We start from the raw sequence: 26212 nt of genomic DNA, 5'->3' as shown, positions 1-26212 counted from the left end.
TGACGGGGACTTACTCCAAGGTTAAGCGCGCGACGCAGCGGCTTTGCAGCCGCGGGGAGGGCGAGGCGCTCTTGCAAACTTCCCCCCGCGCGTAACGTGTTGCTCGCTGGCAGCGTCCAGCAGCCGAGTGCGCGCTGTCTCGCTCTCGCCGTTGTTGTTGCTGCAGCAGCAGCAGCTCTGGGCTCTCACAGGTGGGGGAAGCGGGGAGACCCCTCCCTCGTTCCAGAAGCGTCCGCTCCCCTCGCCCTCCTTCTCGGCGCTCTGGCGGGAGGGCGACGGCGTGGGCGGCGACGGCGCGGAGCGAGTGACTGAGGAGGGCGAGAGGCGGCGTCCGGGCTGGGGGCGGATTTTTTGAGCCGCGTCGGGCGGGTACCTCAGAGCGACGGCGGCGGCGGGTGCAGCCAGGAGGGTCACTCTGGCGCTCTGCCTGAGGTGTCGCTTGGTCGGCCGGGGAGGCAGCCTCCCCTCGGCTCTGCCGCCACCTCCATGGACGAGCACCTGAGCCTGCTGCGCTCGCCGGCCGCCCTGTCCTCCGGCAGGCACCCGAGGGGCGGCAACAGCGGCGGCGGCGGCGCTGGCGTCGTCGTCGCGGGCGTCGTCGCCGTGGGCAGCAGCCACCACAACTTGGGCTACAGTGAGCAGTTCTTCCCCGAAGGCGCGCTCTCGGGGCCCGGGGAAGGGCAGGAAGACGACGAGGAGGGCGTCGAGGAGGACGTGGGCGACGGGGAGCTGGAGGGGGGCATGACCGTGGTGGGGGGAGAGGACCCGCTGCTCGAGGAGACCCAGCACGCCCATGCCCTGCTGGGAGGGGAGCGCTACGACCACCCCTCGATGGCCCACACCCTGCCTCCCCCTGGCCATCACCAGGTGGGCAGTGGGGGGGACGCCGGGGAGCACGAGTGTTGTGAGCGGGTGGTGATCAACATCTCTGGTCTGCGCTTCGAGACCCAGCTCAAGACGCTCGCCCAGTTCCCCGAGACCCTGCTGGGGGACCCCCGCAAGAGGATGCGCTACTTTGACCCCCTCCGCAACGAGTATTTCTTTGACCGCAACCGACCCAGCTTCGATGCCATCCTATACTACTACCAGTCTGGAGGCCGCATCCGGCGCCCTGTCAACGTCCCCATTGACATCTTCTCGGAAGAAATCCGTTTCTACCAGTTGGGCGAGGAAGCCATGGAGAAATTCCGAGAAGATGAAGGTTTCATCCGTGAAGAGCAGAGACCTCTGCCCGAGAAGGAGTTCCAGCGCCAGGTGTGGCTCCTCTTTGAGTACCCGGAGAGCTCTGGACCAGCTCGGGGCATTGCGATTGTCTCAGTCTTAGTTATCCTCATCTCCATTGTCATTTTCTGCCTGGAAACCTTGCCTGAGTTCAGAGATGACCGTGACTATGACAGCACCACAGGGACATTTGGGACCAGTGGTGGACCTTTCGTGGCAGATATCTTCCCAAATTCCTCTTCTCCAGCAACCTCCATGGTGTCCTCTTTCACTGATCCTTTTTTTGTGGTGGAGACTCTGTGCATTATCTGGTTCTCCTTTGAGCTGCTTGTCCGTTTCTTTGCTTGTCCCAGCAAACCCACCTTCTCCAAGAACATTATGAACATAATTGACATTGTGGCTATTATTCCTTATTTCATCACCTTGGGCACTGAGCTGGCCGAGAGGCAGGGCAATGGTCAACAAGCGATGTCTCTGGCCATTCTCAGGGTCATCCGGTTAGTCAGAGTCTTCCGTATATTCAAGCTCTCTCGGCACTCCAAGGGGTTGCAGATCTTGGGGCAGACCCTCAAGGCCAGCATGAGGGAGCTGGGCTTGCTCATTTTCTTCCTCTTCATTGGAGTTATCCTCTTTTCCAGTGCTGTCTACTTTGCAGAAGCTGATGATCCCACGTCCAGCTTCAGCAGTATCCCTGATGCCTTTTGGTGGGCTGTAGTGACCATGACTACAGTGGGTTATGGTGACATGCACCCAGTCACTATTGGGGGCAAAATAGTAGGGTCTCTCTGTGCCATAGCTGGGGTGCTGACCATTGCCTTGCCTGTGCCCGTGATAGTCTCCAACTTTAACTACTTTTATCACCGAGAAACGGAAGGTGAAGAACAAGCCCAGTATATGCATGTAGGAAGCTGCCAGCATCTCTCCTCCACTGAGGAGCTGAGGAAAGCTCGGAGCAATTCCACTCTCAGCAAGTCAGAGTACATGGTGATAGAAGAGGGAGGCATCAGCAACAGTGCATTCAAACAGGCTGCCTTCAAAACAGGCAACTGTACAGCCACAAACAATCCAAACTGTGTGAATATTAAAAAGATCTTTACGGATGTTTAAAAGACACCTTTCAAGGATATATAAAAATATTACAGAAGGTCTCCGTAATCAGTATTGTGAGGAACATGCACCATCGTCATTCTTTGTGCTCTTGTTTAATACATGTACTTTTCTGATCCTTCTTTCTGAAGATGGGCATTTTTAGAAGGTAAAAAACCAAACAACTAAGCAGATGTTAAGAAAGCAGATAGATAAGAGGATACAAAGAAGTCTGGGCTGTTTCTTCTAAAAACAGGTTTTTGTTCTGTGCTGTTTGTTGCAGGGCTTTGGGGTTTTGCTGGGAAATTTAGCAAAGAGCAGCTCTTTTGTTGATTTTCCTTTCTTTGAATGTGTGCACTTGTTGGAATGAAAGTTATGAAGTGAAAGAAACGCGGATGCAAGTGTGTTGCAGTGAGTAGAAAATATAGGCACTGAAATTTCAGAAAGCATCTCTGCCATCACGCTGCAAAATGATGCGCACATCATCTAATGTGTGTCATACGAGGGTACAGTTTTGCTTTTGTTAATGCCAGGTTAAAGCCTGTGTGCAGTCTGAATCTGCCCTAGGCATATGTAAAATAGTTTTTGATATAGCGAGGGGAAAGTCTTCACTGTAAGTCTGGATTTCTTTGATCCACAGAACAACAGAATTGCTTCCTTGAATTCAAAATTCTACCTGCACAGTATAGTGGAAAATACTTCTTCCTACATCACAAGGTTGAACAATTGTCTAACTGGATCATATCCTGAGTGTTTGGCTTTCTGCATATCATGAAGTTTTAGGCTTCTGGTAAGTCACTGATGGGCTTTTCACAGTGACTGTAGCCTCAGTTGAAACCCACCCAAACCTTAGAAACAAAGGGGGCATTTCCATCTATTGCCAATGCATTTAAGATAAGCGGTTGCATCTATCACAAGAAGATTAAAGTGGCAAACACGCCTGGCAGCGGAAGTTACTAATTTGGACCTGAGTGATGCAGTTTCCATAGCAACTTTGGTTTCCTGGGAAACTCCCAAAGGTTGTCATGGCATCCATTCCCTCCCTCCCCCAGTCCTTTGCTGTTTCCATAGTAACCCTTCCAGATGGTTCGAACTTCTGTGGTTCCGCAGAAAAGCCGCTGCTCTGATCACACACACACACACCATTAATCCCAGAGAGATTTAGGTGTGGAAACTAGGCATTATTCTATATGCACCATTTTTAGATGTGCAGAATTCTAAAAGTTCTGGAACCTATAGAAGAAAGGAAAAAAGGATGATATGGAATAGTTTTTGTTGTTCTGCACAGCCTAAAAGAATCATAACATCTGCTCCATATAAAAGCAAGCTTCAAACCCTCCCTTACAATTTGGTGCCTGATAATTGAAAATGGAAATTAAGTCTATATATGCTACCTACAAAGCTGCATAGAAGATTTATAAAGATGACACCATCTCTGCTTCTTTGGATGAAATGATACATTAAATCATGGCGCATGACCTAGTTTTATGCAAAACACCCCTCCTGACACAAATGGCAGCTCCACTTTCAAAGCACGTATGGCACTGAAGAACAAGACCAAAAGCATTTATTACAGAAGGATGAAAATCTGGGGAAATAGATGCAGATGAACCCCAAAGTGTTGGGCTGAGAAATATTCAAATCCTCTGGGGAATGTTTACTCGTATACACACAACTGGGGCTGTGGAATATCAGACAGACACAGGTGAGCTGTTTGCTGCTGCAAGAAGTGTTATTCTTGCTTATGGTGTATAAAATATACCATCTTTGAATAATCAGACATTTCTAACCCCTTAGTTTTAAGATAAAGTCTCATTTTACTTCCTATTATTTTATTTTTAAAATCTTAAATTCTGAAAGAGTTTTGTTTCCTGCATTTTTAGAATTGCAGTAAAGCTACCTGCTCCAAAGCATTTCTATTGATTTCAATCCAAGTGACTTCCAGAGTAAATATCAGGATATATCTATATAGCTATTGAAATTCAGTATGTGTTGCAATATTAGCCACTAGTGCATTGCTTTTTGTAACTTGATTCCACTTCTCAAAATGAATCTATAGAGCTGCAAGTTAGTTAATCATGCCAGCTGTGAGGTCCTGATTCAGTGACTTTCAAGCCACCTTAAACCTTGGTAAAGCAAAATGTGTGGTAGATAATGCCTACAGACACCAGACATTCAGCCAATTAAATTTTTTAAAAATTGTTTTCAGCAAATATAGTAGCAATTGAATGGGGATACTTCTATTTGTGGTATGTGTGTACATTTCATGAGATTCAGAGCTCTACTAGCATACAATTTTATGCTTTTTGTATGGAGCTATGATCTGTGTGTGGCGATCTTACTTGATCCCATTCAACATTCCCGTCTACTATTATTTTCAGTCACTAAATTCAGCACACTATAATAAATTTATTGGCCAAGCCCACAGTTATTTGTGGCACTATATGGAGCTGCAATTGAGCCTTGTAATTTCCACCAGCTGAGAACTGGGCTAATTAGCGTCGGGTGTAGAGCTGTGCCAGCGAAATCGGTCATAATAGTGTTGTCTGTGTGAATTTCAGTTTGCAAGTTTGTCTGGAGAGAAAGGATAAGAGGGAAGGGGGAGCACTATAGGAATATTGCTTTCTTCTGTTGCTTATTGGTTGAAATGGTTAAATCCTAATTTTGATGTGTGTGGAATATTATCACAAAGCAAGAACTCTTTGGCCAGGATCCAGAGAGTCACTTTGGGTGCATCCTAGGGCTTAGGCATGCCTAATGGGACTGTGAGATTTTCTCTGAGCAGCAGTCTCTCTCTCTCTCCCCGCCCCATATCGTTCCCTCTATTTCAGATGTTTAGGTGTGAGTGCCGTTGCTTTATGTAGCCAAAATGGCACCATCCATGAAAACGCAGGAGCTATTATGGCACTTAGGGGAACCCAAAGGTTTACAAAGTACAGTGGGTGGTATCCAGTCAAATCATTCCATTAGTGCAATGATTTGTGCTTGTGCAACAGAGCTTCCCACCCCTCCCAGATCTCTGGGGCAGGGTTGAGGGAACCTCTAGAACACATCTGGGGATGGAGATGAGGGAATGTTTTGTTGCAGGAGCAGAAATCCTATGTTGGATACAACCCAAATTTTGTTTTTGAGAAAAAGCTGCAAAGGTGGTGGTGATGGTGGGGAGAATATCCAAAACCTTCCAAGGACTAAAAGTGTGCAGTGTCCATAGATTGTTGACTGTCAGTAGGCATAGGCAAACTCAGCCCTTCAGATGTTTTGGGACGACAACTCCCATTATCCCTAGCTAACAGGATCAGTGGTCAGGGATGATGGGAATTGTGGTCCCAAATCATGTGGAGAACCGAGTTTGCCTGTGCCTGGTCAGTAGGGATGAGGTGAGGGAGAAATGGAAAATCATGGAGGAAGGTAGGGCTGGAACAGCGAACAGGAGCTCTCCATGGTGCAACATTTCGTTGCAAGTCCCATGCGGCCCAAACTACTTTGGAAATTTCTCCTTGGTTCCAAAAGAGGCCACTCAGCATGGGGAGATATGATTGGGAGAACTAATTGCATTGTTCTTTGGATCTAGGCCATTAAGATGAATAGGAACTCCCAGCTCTAGGAATAAGTGATGTGCATTATTCTCATTTTATGTTCAGGATTTTTACTTCACCCACAAGGTGAGAATGAGGACTTTGAGAAGATGACATTGCTTCAGTTTTTTTTACTTGTACCCAGAACATATGAATCCATGTATTCCAAAGGAAAGATCTATTACACAGAAGCCATACATATTGTAAGCATAGAGAAGGCTCTTACTTCAAAAGGAGATCCTTTGCATGTTTGTGTTGTTTTTTTTTAAACTGTTCGTGATTATCAGGGTGAGAAATTCCAAGCTATTGTTTCTGGTGGACATCAAAAAGTCAGCCCAATGGTGACAGAGTATCACTGTCAATGATGGCCCTATTCCCAAATGAAAGGAGGGATCTTTTTAAAATAGTGCCACCTAAGTGGCTGTTTCTTCCTCTTTAGTAGCATACCTGCAAAGTACTGTATTACAAAGACCAATATTTTCAAGCCAGTTGGTCTGTTATTTTCCTGTTTGTTTAATGTTGATTTTACTATTAAATATATACCCTGCATTCTCAGCACAGAGGGTATCACAGTAGTGGCAAAGGCAAAAAGATACTGAAACTGGTGCCCCATTTTTATAGCCATAACCTCCTTTCCTAGGTTCCTGTTTCCCTGGGAAGAGGGCCAGGGGGCAATTTTGATTAGGAAAAGAGTATGGGGGAAATAGTTTAATATTCCATCCTTCCCTATGTTCCTGCAAAGAAATTTGCAGCTCCCCACTCTACATGGCTGCATTTCAGTAAGAACAAAAATCAGATCGAATCATGGTCCTCCCACATAATGCACAGTTTGGCCTTTTGCCCCAGCCACTGAACACAGATCTCATGTATCAAAACTATAGCATGGATCTCCATCACTGTCTAGCAAACTAGGGACCAACAGGTGGGGACATATCACTGTGTCTTAATAGTTTTTGTTGTAAGTCAATCCAGGGGTTCCTTTGGGGGCCAAAAAGCAGTAAATAAATGATCTAATGAATGAAATGAATGGCACGAAATGAGCACTGTTCACAAACAACGCACACCCCAAAGTCAAGGATAACAAAGAAGATATGAAGGACTGATGAGCAACACTTGTCTTCTCAGAATTCCTCTGCCTTGGGACTCCAGATGCAAACTTCAACTCTAAGCCTGCAACCAGAGCTGCAAGGAAAAAGCACCCCACAAGAGGTAGGCAAGGTCAGGTGGTTGTTGGGGGTCACCAGGGAGGGGGGCATTATGTCTCATCATATGATGCCTACACTTCTTCTCCAACCCTCCCAATAAAAGTGATGGCCACCCATGGCCTCAAGAGTGTCTCCCATCAATCCCTGGGAAACTTTTAACTTTACAAGCTTCCCTTCACAGCAGACAGCTGTGGGACACAGGATAAATATACACAGTGTAGAAAGGGGACTTCTGTTTATTCCAGATGTTGGTGAGCTTCCACAAAGCACCAATGAGTGCAGTGAATAACAGCCACCTTTGCTACTGAACGCTAGGCACTTATCTCTGTCTATTGCTACAGCTGGCAAACCACTCATGATGTATTTCCTCCACTCCAGTACAGCCAGAGCATACGGAACAAAAGAAGCTGCAAACTGCAGACAAATCTTCCAGTCCCTACAATGGACAGGTGAGTGTTCTTGCAATGACTGCATTGTCTTCCCCTCCAGGAGAAGCTTCCAAACATAGAGTGGGAGAGTGGCCTGCCAGTGGGAGAGTGGGAAGCTGAGGTGAGGCATGCAGGGTGAAATAGCACCTAGTGATAGCATCCTTTGTTGCTTCTGCTCACTCACCTACCCATAATGTCACTTAGTCACTGGATGTATCAGTTGCTGCTGATCCCCGTTATTCATTACCATCCCATACTTGTCTCCCTGTAGGCAACAAGGCAGCCATTCCATATTCTGAGAGGCAAGGATGATTCCCATCCCTGGTATCATGCAGACCACAAACGGCACCTGCAGCAAGCAGCAATAACCAGTTGAAGGCAGATATGCCTTTGTTGGGCTGCTGTCTTGGTGCCTACAGCTTTTCCATCAGGTGTGATAGCCCATAATGTAAACAGGGGTAGCCAGCATGAATAGTGATAAGGAAACCTGCATCTATTACTCTTCTTTCTCTTGCAGTTTTCAAGCATACAGAAATCCCGCAAGAATGCAAAGACAACAGCCTTGATTCTTCTGTGTTGCTGTCAGAACTTATACCTGCCACTGATATGGTTTAATAAAAGCTGGGATGTTGTGAAGCTGTGTTTCAGCTTTGTCTGTTTTCTCATGACGGTTGGCAGGTAGGAAACTATCACCCTCCAATTTTTGCTCTGCTCAGTTGTCTCCCAAGAGAGGCACACAAACTAGGCAAGGGAACAGTGAGTTCCTTGCTACAACAATACAGTAGGACTGTGGATCAGCATCTTGCCTATAGCTTTGAAATAGAAGTACTAGTAATGACGAATGGGTTGCCTCCTCTACCTGACTTTCTCTGTGATGAAAAACCTACCAACTGGGCTGCACGGAGAGAGGGAATGCAGGGTTGGCTGTGGGTCAAACTGATCACAAGGTCACATGGAACACTAACCGACACATGCAGCAGTTGTCAAAATGAGTATATTTCTGAATGGGATGAAGTAGGCCTGGCAAAATGAGAAGTGTTCTGGAGTATGAATGAAACTGAGAGAGAAATGATTGGTCTGTGCAAATGACATTAACTGGATATCTCATTGCTCTGTCTTGGTTTGTCTGTGGTTCTTCCCAACCATTTCTCCTGGGATTCTGTAGCTAGTAGTGACTCTGAAGGCTTTGGCATGCTGCATCTGTGCTTTTCCATTGGGTTATGGATGCACATAGTGCTCCTTTGGTCCACATGACTAGGAGCCTTCGTGTGCATTGGGGTGCTTGAGAGGAGTAAGTGGCATGTCATAGGAGACTACAAAGGGCCCTTCATAAGTTATTCTGTGCACACCTTTGGCTTGGTGGTCAAAGTGTAGCTTTGGGTTCTGGTCTTGTTGTTTCCCCCTGTCTGCTGGCTAGACACATAAAATGTAGGCTGTGCCTGGTAAAGATCATATTCACATCTCTCTGGATTTTGGTTTGAGATCTCATTTTGTTTCCCCCTCTGTTTTGCTCCTTCCCAATGACCTGCTAAGCAGCTCACAATACTTTCTGCCATGGGTCTACTGTTGTAGCATTCATTTTCCTATGTCCATGTGCCTCTCCCCACTTTCCCCTGAAAAATGCTGTCTCTCCTCACATTCACAGCAATGCAAACACACTTTGTCTTGAATGGAGGCATTGATCCTCTCCATTGAGACTGAAACCTTCCTCCTGAGATCTCCTCTGGCTTCTTCATGCAGGTCTCCTATGCAGAGTGCCATGACAGCTTACGCAGGAGGAGTCACTGTGGTCTGCTTTTTATGTCTGATATTGAGCAGTGCAAAAGCTGTGTGCATACTGGCTTAGGTGACATAATGAGGTCATTTGCTCATTTAGTCATTTATTGTAGATACATGCTGCCCTTCAGTTTACGAAACCTGGCCTAATTTCAGGAGGCACTTAAAGGACTCTGAAGATGATAATGACAGCTAGGCTTCTCTCTCTTTGTTCCCTCCAAATGTTGTACCTCCACAACCCTTGTGACCCCTGACCATTAGGCATGCTGGCTGGGACTGATGGAAGTTGTTAGGTATCAAGGATATGTGGAAGGTACCATGTTGGGGAAGGCTACACTGTTGTCCTTGCTGATGCTTTCTATCTATGCAAGGAACTATGCAACTTTCCATTAGCTCAGATTAAGGGTTCTGACAGAACTTTCAAAAGATGCTCATGTGTTATAGTCCCCAGATGGATGGAGTCTCTAGATTTGGTGTATGTGTCTGATGGAGTGCATATATGGTGCTACCAAGAGGCAATTGATATTGGAAACTGGTGAAGAAAAGGAATGGGTGGTGGTTCTTAGGGTGTGTTTGGTCCAGCCTGTTTAGAATTTTTTTATAGAAAACTTGCAATTTGAGTAGTACCTGAAAAACAATAGAAAGCCATTGTAGGTGCTGAGACATTGACACAACCCAATGTTGCATTTTAGTATATCCTGCTCTAGCTGAATTTTTCATAATCATAAGGGGCAGCCCATTATAGATAATGTTACAGAGCCTTTGTTTGAGGTTACAGAAGCATGGCTAATTGTTGATGAGTGCCAAGTCAACATCTCATAGAAAGGTTCACAACCTTCTTGCCAGGTGAAATTGCTGGAAAGCTTGATGCATTTGATTGATGCAATGCTGTCTTAACAACCTTGCAAACAAATCAGAATGATTGATCAGTAAATAGATGATGCCATTTAAACTTTGTGCAAACAAATCAGGATGAATGTTTAGGGTCATCTGGAAGCAACCCAAGTCTTCACATGATGGTGCCAAGTGGCTTTACATATGTGTATGAGCAGGAAGGGTCAAGATCAATCTTGTGTCGCCAGAGGGAAGTGATAAGGGAAATCCCCATAATCACCTGCTGGGACCTTGTTGAGAAGAACAAGTAGAACCAGTCAAGGATGGTCTCACTATATCAGGTGTGGGATGTCTGTGTCCCTCCACATATTGTTAGACTACCACAACCATCATTCCTGATATTGGCTATGCTGGCTGGTGCTGATGGGAGTTGGAGTCCAACAACATCAGGAGGGCCACAGATTCCCCACCCCTGCACCAGATATTGTAGTTGTCCAGTATCCTGTGTTGAATAATATGAATATATCAGGAAAATATCACAGGATGAATAGAGTTCTACTGTTACCTGTATCAAACAATAGATAAAGATTGCTTGCTAAGCAAGGCTGCAAATGCCCTAGTCCAAGCTAAACAATCGAGAAATCTGATAGTACAGTGGTACCTCAGGTTAAGTACTTAATTCATTCTGGAGGTTTGTACTTAACCTGAAACTGTTCTTAACCTGAAGCACCACTTTAGCTAAAGGGGTCTCCCGCTGCCGCCGCTCTGCCGGAGCACGATTTCTGTTCTCAACCTGAAGCAAAGTTCTTAACCTAAAGCACTGTTTCTGGGTTAGCGGAGTCTGTAACCTGAAGCGTATGTAACCTGAAGTGTATGTAACCCGAGGTACCACTGTATCCAGAAAAAGATGAAGTTGAAAACTAATTGTTCACTTGACATTATTCTACAAAAGGGGAAGGTTAAAAATGAGGCAGTAACTGGCTGGGGAAATTTGCATTTCGGTTTCGTTTATTGAGTAGGAGCCAGACAACTACAGGCCACCTGGCGTCCTTCCCTCCCTGAAAGATGTATTAATATCCCCAGGCAGTTTCTACTAGGCAGGATGGGCATAGACCCAGGTCACAGGTGGTAACCTACATACCGTACTTTTAGATTCCCTGCACATCTCTGGGTGAAGCCAACTGATACCAATCAAAATCCAATGGACTAGGGTGAGCTTTGGATACATAATATGTAAATTCCATTCAGAATTACCTACCCTGAATATGCCTACCTATACCATTAAGGCTATCAAGTTGGTCACTCCCCACCTTTGCCAGTGTTCAGACTCTGTAGTTAAATTTACATATATTCATAGTAAAGGCTTCATAGATTGGGAGCCAATGCACTCAGACGTGGCTAGGTTATTACATATGAAAAGAGATAACGAAGTGTAGCATAACTCGTTTCTCTCTGTCTCTAGTTGTAAGATTTCTGCTAATGACTCCTTTGGGGATCAGTATGAGGCCCTCTTTAGACATCTTCACATTCTTTCTCTTGCTCTTTTGACCTTTGGTATTTTTCTCTCTGCAGATATTTAATAAAAAATGGTAGATCTGCAAGGTCTGTATGACTAGATAATCAAATAAATTGTGACCTCCTTGTTTTCATTGAGATCATATGAGGACAATGTCAGTGCAGATTCATCCCTTGAGTCATCTTGCTCACCTTTCGCCATACATCCTGCTGGCAGCTTCACACATCTCCAGCTTGTTGCTAGTGCTGTTAAATTGAAAGTGCAAAAAAGAGGTTAAAACAGGTACCTTAAGCATGGCTCCTGTTTGGCAGGCTGCACACGGTGGTGAAAATACGTTTAGATTTCAGAATTGGATGAGAACTGAATGCAAATCAGTCCCTCTTCCAAAGCGTTGTGCTGCCAGCAACCCTAAAACATTTCCATTTGGTGCTCCACCTTTTCTTTCATGGTGCAATGAAGTGGCGGTCTTGAGAGATGAATATGCATCCTGATTTTGCCTCAGGCAAAAGTTAAAACATTTCCATTTCAAGTATAAACCCCCAGCTGGCTAATACTGTTGCTTTTCTCTGTCTGTAATCCTGTGCACATGTATTTGGGAGTTGGCCCCTGCGACTTCAGTGGGTCTTACTTCTGAGTAAATGTGCACAGACTTGGTCTGCACAAAGTGTTATACTGATAGCAAAAGGGGAAACTGTGCAATGGATTGTGGCTCTTTAAAAAACCACCCCTTATTTCTTATGTGACTATTTGGTTAGACTTCTGTGAGCTTAATGCTGCTTTGCCACTAATTTTACCAGTCCTACTGTGATGGATATTTATGCACAGTCCTTGGATTTTGGGTTCCAGTAAGCCCTGTAGTAACACACTGCCAAACATTCATGCATGAAAATACCCCTCTAGTCTTTGTCATTTCATCTTTGTTTTATGAATCGAGATACATTCTCAAGTAAATGTAAGTTGTCTTGTAACAGACTGAACTGTGGAAAGCTTTTGTGTTCAGCTTGCCAGTCGATATAACTATGCTTCTCACCCATAAGAGCAAAATGCATAAAGTCCTACAAGATCTGCCCCCTGCTTTGCTGACCTGTTTCTACCTGCCCTGGGTGGGATCCTGACTGAACCCTGCTGTAAAAGGAGGTCAAGAGATAGAGATAGGAGATCTGGATCCTTGTGGGACACTGAAGGGGCCAGAGACTAACTTAACCATGAGTCCCACAGGGCTCCAGATCTCCTATCTCTTGACCTCCTTTTTGAATTTGTATTTATTAAGGACCACATTGCTTACAGGGCAGTGGAGGATGCAGCAAAACACAATGTTACAACCAGTGTGAACTGACTTAGAGACCTAAATTTGCACTATACATTTGTTTATGCGAATTTCATACAGATACATACATTTACATGTCCTGACTCTTAACTATCTAGCAAAACTCATGTCTAAACTATCTTGAAATTAAAACACACTCAGTATTGACATATCTCTCTGAGGGTTCCTCCATATTACCTATTTATTGAGCATTCATCCTGATTTACTTTCACAAAGCTTGTGTGAAGGTTAGATTATCTGGTCATTCTGTTTGTTTGCATGGTAGTTATATGACAATGAGCATTCATCCTGATTTGTTTAAGGGGTGTTTATATGTCTTCCCGTTGACCATTCATTCCACATTTTTCAGTGTATTTCCAATCCTAACTCTGAAAAGTTTGTTTCTTTGTTAAAGTGGATTTTCTGTGCTAGGTGCATCTGTAAACTTGTGATTACTTGTGAGTGCATTCAGTAACATGTCGGTCCCATGTAGCTAGGGAGGACCATTTCCAGACTATCAATGTTTTTGGGTGGGATTCAGTCATATCCCAGCCTGCACTATTAAAGTAGATTTGGAGCTCTTGTGAAACAAACCTGCTTCCACAAAATATAGGATTTTTTTTTGCAGTAAGGAAAGTGATGGGAAAATGCACAGAAAGTGTAGAACAATGCTTGCTTGATGGAGCTTCATGTAATATCCCCACAAACAAATCAGAACAAATGCTCATTAGACAAGTTGTTTGGAAGTGACCTGATGCAATAATAGTGCATTAGTGGTGCATTTATACTGTAGTGTCTGGACATCATTCCACTTTAATAGTTGTTCTGTGATACTTCCCCAATGCTGTTGCATTATTGCTGTCTGGAGGGGCACTCTTGCAAGAAAAGTGGAACACCCGTCTATTTGTGGTATAAACAGTTACAGGATTTCAACAGGAAGTTATGAGACATGCACTGATTGGAAATGAAGCAATATGTCACACCCCAAAACTTCTGCAGGTGTCAATTGTATTGAAAGTGAAATCACACATAACTGCCCAAAAGTTATGTGGCTAGCCCAGGTTCCCTTAATGATCTTTATTTATGCTGTGTGGATTTGGACTTGGGCTATCCTGCTTCAGGGTGGGATAGGAAAAGTGTGTACCCTAAAATGTGTTGCTGTAAGTATCTTTTTCACCTTCTATTATATATTTATCGGGAAGCTGATGCTTGTGGTGGTTTCTTATTGTGAGGTCATTGCACATCACACTGACTTGCTTTACTGACATGACTAATCTCTGTAATAGAAAATGTATTTTCTGAAGATGCTATCAGGAAACAGTAGATTGGGGTGGAGAACCTGTGACTCTCCAGTTGTTGGATTACAGCTCCTTTCATTCATTGGCTATGCTGGCTGGGGCTGATGAGAGAGTTGGAGTCCAACATTTGTAGAGCCATAGTAGAGGATCAGGTACAGAGAACTGCATTGATTCCCCTCCCCCAAATGATCGCACATGGCTGATTTTGCAGTTAAATTGCGTTTCTCAAGATATAATAAGCATAATGCTGTGCTTTCTCATCATTATGCTGAGCCAATGTATAGTTGACATTGCAAAATCAGAAAGTACTTCCTACTTTCTGTTCAATTTCTGATTATCATGCTAATGATCTATTGAAGTGCAGAACTGAAGATTTTGGATTTTTATTTCTATTATTAGTGCTGCTTTCTGAACATGTCCCTGAAGGTAAGAACAGATGCAATGAAGGCAGTGAAGTAGGATCTCTTCGCTGTCTCCACAGTCATGTGGTAGGCCTGATTATGAGTCTGAACATGTGCTTGGTTGGCTCCGGAGTGAGATTAACGCCACTCACGCTCCAGCCTTCACCTGGTCTATCTCTATACATTGACCACAGCTACTCAGAAACTTCACCAGGAAGTGGCCTGACCATAACAATGGGATGATATCCATGTGATCTATTTCCAGACCGCCCTGCTCTCCACATGGCTCAAATACAAAATCAAGGGTATATCCTGCTCCGTGTGTTGCACTGATGTTCATCTGAGACAGGCCCATAGTTACCATGGAGGCCATGAACACCAAAACTGGACTTGAGGTTTCCTCAGCTTGGATGTTGAAGTCACCCAAAATCACCATTCTAGGTTCCACGCTCAAGACAAGTTCATTCTTGGTTCCACACTGCACCCAAGACAAGTTCAGTCAGGGAGGCTGCTGAGCAGCAGGATGGGTGGTACACCAACAGTATCCCAAACCTGCAGATCCTTCCGTCCCCCTCCCCTCAGGGGAAGTGAACTCCTGTGTACAGCAACACCTCCCTGCTGCTCCCAGTCTGGGCTGTTGTCAAACTGAGTACCTGGGTAGGTAGAGCTGCATCAGTTCTGACCCACCTCCCTCACAGTGGTCTCAGTGATATACCCCAGGGTGGCCCATTCATCCATGAATCAGCATGGTTTTATTAAAGACCAACTTGGCATTCAACACCAAAACTACCAGAATGTTGGGGACAGTGGCAGTGAGTTCTGTTACAGGTTGCTCTGTACTGTATTCCTGCTGTTACTTTGGATAGGATTTCTTGCCTGATCTGAGATTTGGTTTGTTGCTAGCCTGGTTGGATCTCATAATCTTTTTTGAGGAAGGATTTTGTTAAAGAGACTTCGTTGAATAAGCAAGTTTCACAATCTTAAAGTAGTGGTGGAATAGGTTCTCTTTCAGTCTGATTGATGAAATTAATAGGAATCGCAAAGCCAGCTTCTCCATCCAGCTTTCCTTTCCAAAAAACTAATGTAAGGTTCTGAGGAAGTTAAAAAATGGAGAGTCAAAAATAGTAGTGTTCCATTCCTGGGCTGAAAGCTCAAATTTGAATTTGCTCTACATGAATTAATAAAACCTGTTGATTTCACTGTTAATAGCAAATACTTGATTCAGATAACTGGAGAGCCAGAAGGTGCTTTCAGCTCTTTTTTATTTTTTAAAAATAATAATACATGGTTGACTGTTTTGGAATTGTGGACAGATGGGTAATTGATCTTTATTAGCCCTCTGCTGTCATCTCTAAATAAAAATGGAAACATCTGGCTTTACAATTAACCCCTCTAAAATATGCTTATGAATATGTAATGACACCATTTTTACATGCTACTTAGCTCAGAACCATAATCTCCCAGTGTATAGTATGATAATAGCTTTTGGGGGAGAACGTTTAGATATTTGAAGGGAAGCAGACTTCAGCTGTGGCACTTGTGGAACATGCTGTCATGTTGACTTTACAGCTTAGAACCTATGTACTCCTTCCTTCTTAAAATAAAATTGAAGAGCCTTGAGAGTTTATTAAGGCCAGCTGTATTTCACTTGGACAGGTCCTTGGCTCCTACAGACATCTGTAGTTCCAGGAACACTGGTGTGTAGTAGCGGAGAAATGGACAGCCACACATTTGAACGTTCCCCTGCTTTGCTGTGTCCTTTCCCCTCTTCTACTTAGATTCTACTTACAGCTCTTCCCTTGAGAGCTTCTCTACACCACATTTCAAAAAGAATCTCTCTGTGTTGTATCCAACTATTTATTTAAAGCATTTATAAACCACTTAATATTTTAAAATGACAGCTGGGTACGCACTGCTGTTTACTCTTCATTCCGTTTGCTCCCAGTGCTGGTTTGGGAAACAGTCTACGCATAACCTCAGCCACAATCCATATTTATCCTGTATCTGTCCTGTTGTCTCTTGTGAAATACTGTGTTTAGCTGTGCTTCCCTCCAAACCAGCTTCAATCCAAATTGTGGAAAAGAACAACCTAGCTGCGTTCTTAGCTGGTAATGTGTGCACAGCCTAAGTCACTGCATGAGTGGAAAAAACTTTCTCTTGTGCAATGGAACCTCCCCTCCCCTCCCTTTTCAGGCACTTTGCACCCCCACATCTGCTCTAGAGATTCTCCTTACCCTCCAGAGCAAGATCTTAGGGTGGAGCAGTGTGGTTTTGTGTGTGCAGGATGTGTGTGTGTTGGTGTTGGAGAGGGAGGGGAAATTCTGCTGTGCAAGTGGAAGTAATTCACTTTACGCAATGATTTGGTTGGCTACAAGTCTCTGCTCCCCCCCTCACTCTGATCAGTTCCACTTTCTGTCATCTTCTCTGTGCACCTGAAGTCTAACTTTGGAGTTCTCATCATATGTTAAAATCCCAGAATATCAGACTAGGGTTGAAGGAGACATCATCACATCTTCCTGACTTGTCTATCTTGTACTTACATGTGCATTTCCTCACCTCCTAGAACTGTCAGTCTGGCACTTCTTTAAAAAACTAAAAAAAAAGTTAAGGGTTTTTTGTTTTAAATAGCCTACATTGATAGATGAAGAGGAGCTGGCAAGTGCAGTGTTCTAGCGAAGAAAATAGTATTTAGTTTTTAGACATATGTGCCATAGAAGGCTGCTTTGTATCCAGTCAGACCAGTGTTCCATCTAGTTCAGTATTGTCTACATGTGCACATGGTGTTAGTCATACTTTTTTTAAAAAAAATGTAAATAATAATAATAATAATAATAATAATAATAATAATTTTATTATTCATATCCTGCCCATCTGGCTGGGTTTCCCTAGCCACTCTGGGTGGCTTCCAGCAATATATATATATATATATATATATATATATATATATATATACACACAAAATGTCAGACATTAAAAACTGAACAGGGCTGCCTTCAGATGCTTTCTAAAACTTGTGTAATTCTTTATCTCACTGACATCTGATGGGAGGGCGTTCCACAGGGAAGGGCACCACTGCCAAGAAGACCCTCTGCCTGGTTCCCTGTAACCTTACTTCTCGCAGTGACAGAACCGCCAGAAGGCCCTCGGAAGTGGACCTCAGTGTCCATACTGAATAATAGGGGTGGAGATGCTCCTTCGGGTATACTGGGCCGAGGTCATTTAGGGCTTTAAAGGTCAGAACCAACACTTTGAATTGTGCTCAGAAATGTACAGTGGTACCTTGGTTCTCAAACTTAATCCGTTCCGGAAGTCTGTTCCAAAACCAAAGCGTTCCAAAACCAAGGCACACTTTCCCATAGAAAGTAATGCAAAATAGATTAATTCGTTCCAGAGTTTTAAAAACAACTGCTAAAACAGCAATTTAACATGAATTTTACTATCTAACGAGAAAGCAATGAACAATTATACTGCAGTCACACAATAAATCAATCAGTAGCTGAACTTGGTTCCACACAGTCACAAAAACAAAACAAAACAAAAAGAGCCACAAAAACAAAAATGCAAAATAAATAGCAAAAACAGACAGACCTCAGCGTAACACTCAAAATGGAAGTATGGCACTCAAAACGGAAATGTGGCACTCAAAACGGAGCACGTTTGGCTTCCAAAAAAGTTCACAAACTGGAACACTTCCTTCCGGGTTTGCAGTTTTTGGGTTTCAAGTTGTTTGAGTACCAAGGCGTTTGAGAACCAAGGTACCACTGTACTGGGAAACAGTGAAGATCCTTTAGGACCAGTGTTATATGGTCTTGGTGGCCACTCCCAGTCATCAGTCTAGCTGCCACATTTTGTATTAGTTGTAGTTTCTGAGTCACCTTCAAAGATAGCCCCACGTAAAGCTCACTGCAGTAATCCAAGTGGGAGACAACCAGAGCATGTACCACTCTGGCGAGATGGTCTGTGGGCAGGTAGGGTCTCAGCCGGTGTAGCAGATGTGCTTAAAGTACTTAATCTGACCATGTTTATTTTGGAGAAAAAGCAGCTGCAGGGCCCCAGTCTGAAACATGCTCCTGATTCAGATCAGAAACATATTCTGGATCAGGGCCTGTTGTTGTTTATATTTGTTTATATTTATTGCATTCACTTCTATTTCACCTTTCCTCCAAGTAGCTCAAGGTGGTGTACATGGTTCTGTTCCTCCCCATTTTATCCTAACAACAAACTTGTGAGGTAGGTTAGGCAGAGAGATTGTGACTGGCCCAAGGTTACCTTGGGTTGAGCAGATATTTGAACCCTAGTCTATATGATTGTAGCCCAACAATCTAACCAAGTGCATTAAAAGAAGAAGAGGAGGAAGAAGGAACAAGAATAATAATGTGTCATTTGGCTAGTGAGTGGTGCTGACAGCAAGCCCAAAGGGATTGGCTGCAGGAGGGAATTGCTAATTGGGAACTTCCTCCTGCAGCCAATCCCTGTTTTTAGCATGGATCTTCCTTTGCAGTTTGGCTTGAACTCAAGCTGGGCAGCTGCAAAGGAAGAAAGGAAAGAACTAGAAGTGCATTTAGAGTTCCCTGCCACTACAACTTGTACATTTTTTTTAAAAAAGATAGTGGCTGGTGTGATGGTGCAGAGTGGTGGAACTGCTCTCCCCAACATCGCTGCAGCTGGGGCAGGGCAGGGGTGGTGGTCAGGTTGGAACTTTGCGGATGTTCTGGAGGAGCTAATCTGGCATTCCTGCCAGTTTGTCCACACAGCCCCAGCCTTGTTGCCGTCCTGTCCCAGCCACATCCATATAAACTGTAGCGATGCCAGTGGTGGCAGGACTGTTCTGTGGCTCTGCCCCACCCAACTGCATAACTTGTTCAAAAAGAACAGTTGCAACAGAAAGAGGGGGGTGTAGTGTTATATGAAAAGGTAAAGGTAAAGGGACCCCTGACCATTAGGTCCAGTCATGACTGACTCTGGGGTTGTGGCGCTCATCTCGCTTTATTGGCCAAGGGAGCCGGTGTACAGCTTCCGGGTCATGTGGCCAGCATGACTAAGCTGCTTCTGGCGAACCAGAGCAGCACACGGAAACGCCGTTTACCTTCTTGCCAGAAGGTACCTATTTATCTACTTGCACTTTGACATTCTTTCAAACTGCTAGGTTGGCAGGAGCAGGGACCAAGCAATGGGAGCTCACCCCGTCGTGGGGATTCGAACCGCCAACCTTCTGATTGGCAAGTCCTAGGCTCTGTGGCTTAACCCACAGTGCCAACCACGTCCCTAGGTTATATGAAAGAAGAGTGTATTAGTACCTGAAATGAATATTTGATCCTAAGTGGCTAAATCAGCCTTTCTCAACCTGTGGGTCCCCAGATGTTGTTCAACTACAACTCCCATCACCCCTAGCTAGCAAGGCCAGAGCTCAGGGACGATGGGAGTTGTAGTCCAACAACATCTGGGGACCCACAGGTTGAGAACTGCTGTGCTAAATGAATTGTTTTAGCAGTTCTGAAAGTGTGAGATGGGCCTCCCTAGAGTAGGATGGATAGTAGCCAGGAGAGGACCAAGCTTCCTTCTTACAGTGACTGTCCGAATGCAGTGAATGGCAACCACCCAAGTGTTGAAGGTCGTTTGAAAGAAGAATCACTACTTGTGTGTTCACTAACCTAGGGATGGGGTGAAAATCTGATTCAGTTTGCATTTCAAGATGAACATCCCTAATCCACAGTTTCCGAAACAAGACGCAAATGAAACACAGCTATCCATTGCTTTGCACTTTCCTGAATTTTGCAGTGCAGTTTTCCAGACAGGTAATGTGCATGAAAATGCATACAGTGCAGTAAAATGTGCATAAAATGAATGTATCAGTGAAAATAACATACAAACGTGTATTAGGGAAAGTTGCTTTAGGAAAAAAAATGTGTATACAGTATTAAGAAAATTTGCATAGAAATGTGTCTGGTGAAATTCTCACTGTGAAGCTTATGAATTTTCATGAAGACTTTAAAAAATGGCAAACTGATGTGGAAATATGGAGGATTGAACTTAAGATTGGAGAAAATGAGAAACTGAAATTGACTGAGTCTCCCATCTCATACTAATCTAAGTTCAGCCAGTTTTTGTACTATTCTAGAGTCTTGGAAAACCCGTCTCACCTGAGACAACAGTGAGGCAAAAGTAAATAATATGTACTCCATAGGCAACCCTGCTCTGTCATATAATACATTGTTTTATCTTACGAGTGACTAGGCAGCACCATCCCTTACTGAATATGAAAGCTGAAGTATCCATACAGCAACAATCAGTTTCCATCAGCAGTTGGGTTCCCAAGGGTCCCTCCCATGGGAACTATAAAGCATGCTGCTTTCTCATGCAGCTCTGTTTTGCTCCTCTCCTCTCCATCCTCTTTCCTCCTGGCCTAAAGACAGAGTGAGCATCACCAAATGACCGGCCTATCTTCCTTCAAGCGTTGTCTTGGGTGTCGTCCAGAAAACCCCCTCACCCAGGTGGTTTCATATTACAGCACTAGAAACTTGGAGAAGCGTACTGCAAAACTCGCATGCCTCCTCTCTGCGTGGGAGACCCTGCTCTTCACTGTTAGGGGTGGGGAAAGTGTTAGAGCAACACAGTTGGGCATGACGCATATAGCAAAAGGTGTGGGAGGAGGAGGCATGGGAAACACAGTTGTCCATTTCAGGGCGTGTGTCCCCCTTCCATAGCTTACCTGTGTGGAGTGCTTTCTTGTAATGGAGTTGGGTGTTCATGTCTGGGGTCCCAAGATGAGGTTCCTGTTGGGGTTCTAAACAGACAAGTACTTTCAGTATGTTCAAGTTCGACTTTGTGCATTCTGTTTTGTGCGAAGTGCACCTGTTTCTCTGAAAAGAGCCGGAAAAGCCAGTCAGAGGGAAATTCTTTGTTCCAGCTCTGGGGCTGGTATACAACTGTGCTGTTAGTGCGGGGCATAGCTGTGGATTGTCCTGCCTACAACCGTACCCCATTTTGGCTGTTGCACTGGCATATTTTCACCAGTGGACAGCTCAGCCAGCTGCTAGCGTTCTGCTTGAAAATCTGGCGTGTTCTGACAGTGTACATTTCAAGGTGGCAGTGTAGCTCAAGTTCTGCTGGCATAGGAGGTCTTTGGACAAATTCCTCTCCTTTTCCCCCAAATAACAAACCAAAGGTACACTCAGAATTTGCCGGGTGTCATGTGGAGTGCTGAATTTAGCTATCCTGCTTCTTACTTTTATTTTTAGGGCATGAAATTGCAAATTTTCTGAAATGCAAACACTGTACAAGAAGGATTTGATTCTGCCTTTAAAAATGTGACACCATTCCGTGCTTGAATGTACACTGATTGCTTTCATTTATTCTGCTCAACAGATAACAGAAGATGTCTCAATAAGTGCAACAGAATGCCACCAACCTCTTAAATACTTACTAAAAAGAACCACAGACACCAGGAAGAAGTCACTAATTATACTATAGCATCGTGCACCGAACTGAAGGATGGTCTGCCCTCTTGTGTCTCAGTATTTTAACTTGTAGTTGTATAACAAGTTCTATCTCTCTGTGTTTTCTGACAAGTGCATTATGTAGAAATGAACATCTTTCATGTTGTAAGATAAAACCAAACGCAATATTAAAAGAAAGATCAAAGCTGGGGGAAAGGGGCACAATTATGTGGATGTTATTTCTGCCTTTATAAAATCTCATGCAAGCTTCAGTGACTAAGAACAAACTTCAAATGAGCTGCTAATAAACATTCCAAATGTGTTGATTGTAAAATATTCATCTGTTTTGTACAGTTTTATTTTGGGCTGTGATGAGAAATGAATCATCATTCTGTGTTTTTTTTAAATGAGTCCCCGTCCCCCCCGTTCAGTGTTATTTATAAAGTGGTACCTTTGTTACAAAAAGCTTTCCTACTTATTTTAGCCTTTGTGTACGAGGAGAAGTGATGCTGATTTAAACGAATCCTCAAAGGATTTTCTGAACTGTTAAGTTTAAATTTTGTGCCTTGTTTTGAAGCATTTATTTAAATAAGGATACTGAAAGGCATATGTGTTTGTTAGCAAAGAAATACATATCTCCTCTTAAATTCTAAGTGCAATTCTTTGCATGTTTACTCAGAGGTTAGTCCCATTGAATTCAGTGGGATTTCCAGTAAATGTGTATTGGACTGCAGCCTGTATTTCATTAATATTAATGTATAAAGGTATAATAAAAGAGATATGGACAGACTGCTTAGCAACCACAGGCTTATCACCAAGTTGGGAAGGATTAAGAGCATCTGGTTAAAGCATAGCACAAGTCTCTAGAGCCACTTTGAGGGTCATACAGAGTCTTACTGGTTGTGGTCATGATAGTGAGCTCCATGGGCAATTACCAAGTGTTGTCAATGAGCACATATCATTATGGTCAGCTGAGCTCTGCTCTAGTGCAAGCTCGCTTGAAAACAAGTAGGGCGTAGTGCCATTACAGCTGAGGGGAGCAATAGAGAATTGTTTATATAGGGTTCCAGTCTTTTACAGCTAGTAGGGCTGGGTGAAAATATCGATAGATCGTCTAAAAATGGTTTGAAGTCCATATCATGATATTGGTTTCATAATTTTGACCTGGCAATATATCATGAATCACGATGTGTGTGCATGCGCTATGCAAAAATCACAACGTGGGAAGAAGCTTGAAGCCAGCCAATGCCTCTACATAACTCCATCCTTATTTCAGACATTATATCAGTATATCGGTATATGGCTATGTTTAGCTGGTGATGTATTGATGTAGAAAACCAGATATCGCCCAGCCCTAACAGCTAGTTGCTAATGTATAGCCAGCAATGTTAAATTATGAACTGAAGCAACAGGGAGTGCAACAGGCATGCATTTCACACCCAAGCTGCTCTGAAGGGACCAAAATGGGTACCTTAGTATGCAGCAGTAGTGAAACAAAGTGTATTTCTTTGTTCCAGTGATAACCTTCTATCGGTGGACCTTTCCAGAAGATGTTTTGTTTGCACAAGGATAATCTTGTAGCTGTTGCCCCACCTAGTTCCAGTTTGGGTTTGTTCTTGCCCTTTTGTACTGGGAGGGTTAGAGTTGCCTTGCTGCAGGAAAGGATAGCCAAAATCTGCACATATTAAGAGAGATGAGCACAGTAGTGCTTGGCAGTGGGAGGGAAAGTCTCTCCAATGGGACGTCAGAGGTGGCACCTGGCAGGTGCTCACAACATTAACACACAACACCTAAGCCCATATGTTTTTATATTAACATTTTATTATGTTTTGACAGGAGAGTGACACAAATCACTGAAGCATCATTAGTAGCAAATGACAGGTTCAACATTGCTTAGGCAAACAGACCCCCCACCCAGTGCCCCCTGACCTGAAGATGACAAATTTGAGGAAAGAGAAAGAAGAAAGGAGGAACTTTGTCAAAAATTGTTGACAACCAGTGCCTAGTTAGAGAAAATGAAATGATTCCCAAAGGAGTGAACAGTCTCAGAATTAGCCCTCCTGCCACAACAAAATTGTTATTTAGTAGACAGATCTCAAAGATCCTCAACCCCATGCTCTCTCTTTGAAGATTATGACTTCTAAAACTGCAGCACAGTTCATTTTGCCATTAGTGATATGCTAGAAATTTAAAGCACAGCAGGTTTTGGAAGTGCCAAAATTACCAAGATGAATATGGTGATTAAATAAGCACCAGAGCTAAAAAGACATTAGTTCTATCATTTTCCCAAATAAAGACTCAATAATGGGGCACTTTTGCATGTGTTTTTAGACCTGGCAAGGGTTTCCACTCCTCCAGCACATGGTTGTGCCTGCATTGCATTTTCTCAACAGCTCAATACTGCCATCTGAATGCAGGGAAAAGTTATTTTCTAGGAAAATGTGTTCACTGAAAATAATAATCTAGATTCCTCCAGTTGATGGGCAGCCCAATTGTGTATTCTTCGTGCAAAATATCTGGAAGGGTCCCCTAGGAACAAGAGGATGAAATGGTACACGGGCTCAGGTAAACAATGTTCCTTTTGGAATATGCTAAAGCTAGTTCCAAGGTTAGATATTCAGAATTAAAATGCGTAGCTTTGAATTTCTTTGCCAAAGTTCAATGCCAGCTGAAGGATTTGAAATTGGTATTTGACTTTTGAAATTGGTATTTGTTCTCCTAAACCACCAATATTTGAATTGCAGCATAAGAAGTGGTAGTTAAATGACAGACGACATCTTTGTAGTCAGTGCAAAACTTCCATTGAGCTTGATGGATTCTGTACTAAGCTTTTTAACCATGTGCTAAATATAAGAGAATCAACACTGTTAATAAACATCAATGCATCAAGAAATGTGAAATGTGTACTCTGTAGATTGTCTGATGTGTTTCACTGTGCAGATAAAAATCAGAAAATTGTTAATCGGATGAGTTCTTGCAAAAAACATTTCCAGTGCTTGTTGAAATACCAGCTACTATGAAATTCTACTTTTGGTCATGGGGGTGACTTGAGGGTGTTCATTTTCTATGCCTTTTCCTGTTTCTTGCATTGACCTGAACATTTGCTCTGCCCTTTTTATTAAAGGCCTTATGCAAAGTCAATATGCAAGAAAACTGCCGAGCTGTGTTTTCTCAAGTTTGTAGTTGGTTATTCCAGGTGCATAGTTGATCTGTGTGGATATTAAAGCCATTTAAAATAAAAATGAATAGAAGGAGGACAAGTTCACAGCTCATGGCTCTGCCATCTTCCCTATGCATGTTCAGCAAAATATCTCTGCACATTCAAATAGCATGAGTGATCAGGAGCAAATCCGTTGATCATGCTTACAGAGCCTAGATGTGTGTTCTCCTTCTCCTCCTCCTCCTTCTCCTCCTTCTTTCACTCATGGCCGAGCAAGATTGTCTTCCATGAACACGGTCTTAACAGTGAGTCCATAAGTGACTATGGAGGCCAATTCTGGATCCACACGTCCTTCCACAGCGGGGAAGTGTACTATGCACAGATTATTTATGCATTCCTTTTTATCATGTCCTTCCTCCAAGAACTACACGCTCCCCCTCCCTCACCTCCATTTGATCATCATAATAGCAGGTAGGAGGCACTAGTCCAACGTCATCCAGTGAGCTTCATAGCTGAGTAGGTATCTGACCCAGGTCTGCCTAGTCCTTGTTGAGTGCCCTAACCATGACACAACACTGGTTCTTATGCTGAGCAGATACATGAAGGGAGAGTCATCATATGGAATCTTATTTCCCCCACTTCATGCTTTACATGATCACAACATGTGTTAAGTCTTCTCTTACACCATGTTGCAATGGGGTAAACACTTCCCTAGGAGTAAGTCCCCATTGAACTCAGTGGGATCTTATTTTGAGTAAACATGCATAGGATCGTGCTGTATAATCCAACCTTTTTTGTGTTAACCAAGATACTATTGCACTCCCCAAGGTGCCCTTGAAATGCTGTTAGGAAGCATCTTGTCTTCTCTGGCATTGGATACAGATGGGATCTGATTCTGAGTCTCCTGAAGTTGCGCATTGCATTACTTTAAAAGCTTTACATCAGTTTTTTACTCCTGCCATATCAGCTG

General features: G+C 43.6%; 1 protein-coding gene across 6 annotated transcripts; it reads left to right on the top strand.

Moving 5' to 3' along the window:
* On the top strand, window positions 1-24975 carry LOC308479593 (potassium voltage-gated channel subfamily A member 3-like). 6 transcript variants are annotated; one of them, XM_081010320.1, is made up of 6 exons: window positions 1-2476; window positions 2948-4012; window positions 7008-7091; window positions 7471-7536; window positions 7787-7946; window positions 8033-8151. In XM_081010320.1, the coding sequence occupies exon 1, from the start codon at window positions 487-489 to the stop codon at window positions 2326-2328; it is 1842 nt and encodes a 613-aa protein (XP_080866446.1). In that variant the 5' UTR covers window positions 1-486; the 3' UTR covers window positions 2329-2476; window positions 2948-4012; window positions 7008-7091; window positions 7471-7536; window positions 7787-7946; window positions 8033-8151. The 6 variants fall into 6 exon arrangements, with proteins under 6 accessions (XP_080866446.1, XP_080866444.1, XP_080866445.1 ...); XM_081010318.1 differs by having other exon boundaries at window positions 7466-7536; XM_081010319.1 differs by lacking the exon at window positions 7787-7946.
* Window positions 24976-26212: the final 1237 nt, after the last annotated feature.

This window comes from Podarcis pityusensis (genome assembly GCF_964106645.2).
Source record: "Podarcis pityusensis genome assembly, chromosome: 6".
Classification (NCBI taxonomy): Eukaryota; Metazoa; Chordata; class Lepidosauria; order Squamata; family Lacertidae; genus Podarcis; species Podarcis pityusensis.
The sequence above is the reverse complement of the archived record's forward strand: the minus strand, read 5'-3'. Positions and strand labels throughout refer to the sequence as shown.

What these genes read in the sequence shown, in the direction of transcription:
- LOC308479593 (XM_081010322.1), top strand. Translation starts at nt 487, where the DNA reads ATGGACGAGCACCTGAGCCTGCTGCGCTCGCCGGCCGCCCTGTCCTCC.